We start from the raw sequence: 6000 nt of genomic DNA on the forward strand, positions 1-6000 counted from the left end.
CAGCTAGCTGTCATTAGAATATTTGTAGACTGTCTGCTTTATATCTGCTAACACTTTTCCCCCCAACAGACTTTCTACTGACAATAAGTAAATTTGCAAATACATGTCAACTTAATCTACTAACCCGAACCCTACTCTAACCTAACACTCTACTGAAGTCTACTAATAATGTAATGAAGGTTATTTGACATGTAGTTACAAAGTTACTCATAATTAGTGCAGTGTCTAAAGTGGACTGTCAAAATGAATTGTAAATTTTGTTAAGCTTCAGAGTCACATCCTGGACAAAGAACGTCATGCAGGTTTGGAAAGATTGTATATGATGATATAATATTAATTTGTGGATCAGCAGACCCTTTAATTAGCATGTTGCCTGATTTCTGACTATGCTTGTGCTGACTGGCTTTTTACTTGTGTTTTGTTCAGATTATTTTGCCAGTGCTGGCAACAGACAAAAGGCAAATCACAGTCCAAATTATGACGAGTCCATATTTTCCATGTGGAAGTGCATCACCTCATGGTCTTGTTATAAGAGTTGATCCATATCAAATGTTTAGATCAGTGGGTTTTTTCTTGTCATTATATCCAGGTTATGATTCAAGCGTGGGGTGTGAAGTGACCTTTATTAATCATCTATTGAATGAATCAGATTGTGTCAGTTTGCTTTGAACTCACTCCAGTGAAACCATGTGCTGGCTGTTTAGTCTGTCCAAGGCAATCAAGCTCAATATCTGAGGGAGGGAAATTATGGGAGAGGCTCATTGTAAAAAATCTCTTTAGGTCTCCTAGTAAATGTTCTGCAGTTCAAATTATGTCTTTGTGGATCAAAGCATACTAGAGGATATTTTTAAAGGAGAAATATCATGGAAAACATTACTTTCCTTGCTCTTTTGAAATAAAAGAATTTGATTTACTATGTGGATGTATTTCAACATACTCCTGAGTCCCTCTTGACCTCTCCATTTTTTTACTGAGCTACAAAACTGGACGAGACAAGAACAAAGAACAAAAAGATTAACATTTGATGTTAAATAAACCATCATATATTCTTATTGTTATAACATATAATTTATAATTATTTTCAGTCCTCTGTATATCTGTATATATAAGCTAAACATTTAATATTTTAAAAATATTATGATGTGTTTTTGTCATTTGGTTTCTGTAAAGGAGAGCCGAAGAAGATAACGGATTAAAATGAAGGCTGGCAAAGTAGCACAACCATGATACACTATATTGCTAAAAGTATTGGGACACCCCTCCTAATCATTAAATTCATGAGTTCCAATCACTTCCATGGCCAAAGGTGTATAAAATCAAGCACCTAGGCATGCAGACGTTTCTACAAACATTTGTGAAAGAATGGGTTGCTCTCAGGAGCTCAGTGAATTCAAGCATGGTACCGTGATCACCTGTGCAATTAGTTACTTTCTGAAATTTTCTCACTACTAAATATTCTTAAGTCAACTGTTAGTGATATTATAACAAAGTGGAAGCAATTGGTAACAACAGCAACTCAGCCACAAAGTCGTAGGCCACGTAAAATCACAGAGCGGGGTCAGCGCATGCTGAGGCACACAGTGCGCAGAAGTCGCCAACTTGCAAAAGCGACAGACCTCCAAACTTTGTGTGGCCTTCAGATTAGCTCAAGAACAGTGCGTAGAGAGCTTCATGGAATGGTTTTTCATGGCCAAGCACCAAGTGCAATGCAAAGCTTTGAATGCAGTGGTGTAAAGCTCAGTGATACTGGACTCTAGAACAGTGGCAATGTGTTCTCTGGAGTGACGAATCACGATTCTCTGTCTGGCAATCCATTGGATGACTCTGGGTTTGGCAGTTGCCAGGAGAACAGTACTTGCCTGGCTGAATTGTTTGGTTCTAAGGGGATTATGGTGTGGGGTTATTTTTCAGTGGTTGGGCATGGCCCCTTAGTTCCAGTGAAAGGAACTGTTAATGCTTCAGCATTTGTGGGAACAGTTTGGATGGCCCCTTCCTTTTCCAACATGACTGCGCACCAGTGAGCAAGTTTGGTGTGGAGGAACTTGACTGGCCTGACCTCCTGACCTTAACCCGACAGAACACCTTTGGGATGAATTAGTGAGGAGACTGCGAGCCAGGCCTTCTCATCCAACATCAGTGCCTGATAGGGCGGTCCCTTTTTATTCAGTGTTCGAATATGCAATCGAACACGTAATCAAACTATTAATAAACTATCCAGTTTTTAAAGTGCCACGTAGCGCAATTTTTTACAGTCGGTTAGAATAGAATAGAAGAAGTTTATTGTCATTACAAATGTTGCGTTAACATAGAGCACTGTAATCTGTTTAAAAGTACAATCTGAATGAAAATGCTCCATATAAACACCTCAATCGTAATAAAAATGCCCAAACCGAATGAAATTGTAATGGTTTTGAGATGGGTGGGATAAACCTTTTCATGAATCGATCAAACGGAAAATTTCACCATGTAAATGACCTGACCGGATTACTTTTGCACTCATATGCTCAAAGCTATAATGTTGACAAGAGAGAAAAGTACATTTTTCTGAGGGATAAACTTTTTATTTCGTAAGAAGTTATGAAGATAATGTTGGCATAATGACACTGTCCCTAAACCTACCCATGTAAGCAAACAATCAACTACTTCAACTGTGCCTGACATTAGAATTTATTTTTTCTGAGACAAATATTACACTTTACAGCAAATGAATAGCTTTTATAAAACCATATAAGTCCTGATGGCTGTTGAGAGTTGCTATGGCATCCGTAAACAAATTCCAGCTGCGGGAGAGGACGGCGTCGAAATGATGCGATAGACAAACTAAAAAGCTGTGATGATTGCATAGTGGCACTTCATATCGATTAAGTTGATAACCTGCTGTTTCAAACATTAAGTTAAAAATGTATTTTTCCATACAGGCTATGGCCTGAGTCCTGTTTATGACTGTCAGACTGTTAATGCATTTGTGATTGAATCTCCATTACGGCGGTGTTGGTTTTTATTTATTTTATTTTTTATTATTATGGGGGGGGGGGGTCGTAGATATTTGAATATATTCGAATACATTGCTTGATATTTGATATCTGTTAGAATTAGATTTTTTTTTTAAATGACAGCCCTAGTGCCTGACCTCAAAAATGCACTTCTAAACCTTGTGGAAAGACTTCCCAGAAGAGTTGATGCTGTTATAGCTGCAAAGAGTGGGACAACCCTTTTATTTTGTGTTCATATATTTTAATTACTTGTTACTTGAAATATTTGAGTAAGCTTATTCATACATTTAAATTACCATGTTATGCACATGCACATTTAACATATATCTGTAATTTCCCCTTTGAGTGTCATGGCTATGGAGGCTGGGAAATGGAAATTTCAGGCCATTTCAGTTCAAGTTTGTCGAAGCTAAAAGAAACAAGTTAATAACACAATGAAACAATTCAGATTACTTAAAATGTGTCAGTTTTATTAACTCAAAAGAAAAAAGTTCTAAATAATCATAAAATGTAATTTGATTTAGCTAATTTAGTGTTTGCAGTGGGTATATTTACAAATACATTTGATAGGAACAGCAGTGCAAGAACTTGATTAGTATTGATAAGTAGCAGTATAAGAACAACATTTGTTTAGAATACAGTCTGAACACAGCTCTACAGCTCTACATCTCTAATTTTCTTAATCAGTGACAATTCCTTAACAGCTTGAGAAAACACACAGGAAAGAGCATCTTCCTCTTTGTGTGTGTGTGTGTGTGTGTGTGTGTGTGTGTGTGTGTGTGTGTGTGTGAGTGTGTGTGTGTGTCTGTGTGTGTGTGTGTGTGTGTGTGTGTGTGTGTGTGTGTGTGTGTGTGTGTGTGTGAGTGAGTGAGTGTGTGTGTGTGTGTGTGTGTGTGTCTGTGTCTGTGTGTGTGTGTGTGTGTGTGTGTGTGAGAGAGAGAGAGAGAGAGAGAGAGAGAGAGAGAGAGAGAGAGAGAGAGAGAGAGAGAGAGAGAGAGAGAGAGAGAGAGAATCGGAGCTCCCTGCTGATCTCCATCAGTGTGTGCCCGGCGGTCCCGTGAGGCTCTCTGTTCACTCACACTTCCTCTCCTGCACGCCCCATTGATCTGGGTAAATGCCCACCCAGCCTCTTGCCTGCTGCCGCCCAAAATGCAGAGGAAATTACTGATTGAGTGTGTGTGTTTGTCTCTGTGTCTCACCGCCAGGCCAGTGTGTCTGTTATAAAAGATGTCCTAATAAGCAGCTGATGTCAGTGTGTTCTGATGATGAGTTCAGTTATATTAAGTGAGCCATTAACTGGAAAGCCTTCATTATTTTGTCTTAATAGCATGACTTAATTCCAATGAAATGTCAGATTTTTTTGCAAATGGAGCATTTGAATTGTGTTCTCATAGGATGCAAGTGTAAGGATGAAATTAATTTTTAAAATAGCATATGTAGCTTTAATATTATTTATTAATTTATTTGATTCAGAATAGAGTAAAAAAGAGTAATATTGTGAAATATTATTACTCTAAAACAACCTTATTTTAAAATAACTTCTATATTTGAATATATTTTAATTGATTCCTGTGATGTCAGTTTCACATGATATTTCAGAAAGCATTCTAATATGCTGATTTTGTGCTCAAGAAACATTTCTTATAATCACTGCAAACATTTTGATGGAAATTTTTAAGGATTCTTTAATAAATAGAAAGTTCAAAAGAGCAGAATTTTTTTTACAACACTTCTGTAAGATTATAAATATCTTCCTGCCACTTTGATGCAAACTTGCTGAATAAAAGTATCGTGTGTCCGCTTAAAAGTGGCCACAATCTATTTATACAATGTATATATATGTGTTTATATGTCGTTTTTGCATTGTTATAAGCTTGTCATGTCACTTGCCACTATTCAAATGTTGGTTCCATCTGTTTTCCCACAGGTGAAGACATTTTTCTGCACACAGAAGGAGGAGGATGTGATGTCAGAGTGATGTCAGTGAGGCTGCCCTCTGTCAAACAGGATCAGGAGTCTGTCAGCCTCAGCTCTGTTGAAGGAGACACAGACTCTTCTGCTAATGATGTGTTTTAACAGCAACGACCCTATGAAACCATTACAGAAGCTCATAGTTGGATGAAAGTCAGTGCAAAAGATATAATGAACTTTCTCATGTCTCTTGCATCACTGTTAAATAAAACCATATGTACTGTAATTGTACATTTTTATACAAATAAATTTTAACCAAAACATTTTTCACAGTTTCGCCCCAGGTTAACTTCAGGTTGTCGGGTTGATTCTGTCCGAACTGGGCTGTTCTCCGTCATGGTAATGGCAGTGCAGTGCATTACTTGATGAGAGAGGGTTTTCACATCATTAGTCTCAGACTGCTGTTTCTCCCATTACAGGGGGAGATAGAGAGAGATAGCTGCTATCAGATGCTGCTTTGCAGTGTCCTGCACTGATGATGCCTGTCTAATAAGCATCCTGTTTCCTTTTCAGCACTCAAGACATGATAAAGTCTGAGAGAAAGAGTGGAAACAGTCTCGCCGAACCAGACTTCTGATTATCGCCATAAAGTCTGGTCCATTTTACTTCTGGAGAGTCGAGTCAACCATAATTTTGGCTAATAACAGACCAATATTCACTAAAGCTCTAGAGTTTTTTCTAAAATCAATTATTGGAAAGTTAAAGGAAATCCCGCACACTAGTGATACTTGCAGAAGATATCAAACACTTTTTATTACAATGTTTCGGTCTCATGACCTTCCTCAGGCATATAGCTGAAAAAAATTTTTTTTGTAAAAATCTAAATTTTCTTACTCTGAAAACAAAGTAGAAGTGCTTGTATTTTAGCCAACGCGCTATCAATACAAAAGTATGTGCTATTTTAGCGGCAAAGTGCATATCATCTGAGACTTTAATGGAAGCATCTAGATGCATCCTGACCTTGGCGCAGAAACTCCCAGCAGATTGTGTTCAAGAATAAAATAATAACTGAGAGTATTGTTGTTTCCAGTGTCAG

General features: G+C 37.6%; 1 protein-coding gene across 4 annotated transcripts in view; it reads left to right on the plus strand.

Moving 5' to 3' along the window:
- The window catches only part of kiaa0586 (KIAA0586 ortholog), a 157239-nt gene extending 152027 nt beyond the window's left edge, over positions 1 to 5212 (plus strand). For 2 of the 4 annotated variants that reach the window (XM_067455914.1, XM_067455913.1), the window contains exon 33: positions 4921 to 5210. In XM_067455914.1, the coding sequence (XP_067312015.1) occupies positions 4921 to 5069 (149 nt within the window). In that variant the 3' untranslated portion in view covers positions 5070 to 5210. Of the gene's footprint in view, positions 1 to 4920 lie in introns of all 4 variants that reach the window. The other 2 variants (XM_067455911.1, XM_067455910.1) reach the window with 2 other exon arrangements.
- The last annotated feature ends 788 nt before the right edge of the window (positions 5213 to 6000 follow it).

The sequence above is a fragment of the Pseudorasbora parva genome, chromosome 10 (assembly GCF_024679245.1).
Source record: "Pseudorasbora parva isolate DD20220531a chromosome 10, ASM2467924v1, whole genome shotgun sequence".
Taxonomy (NCBI): Eukaryota; Metazoa; Chordata; class Actinopteri; order Cypriniformes; family Gobionidae; genus Pseudorasbora; species Pseudorasbora parva.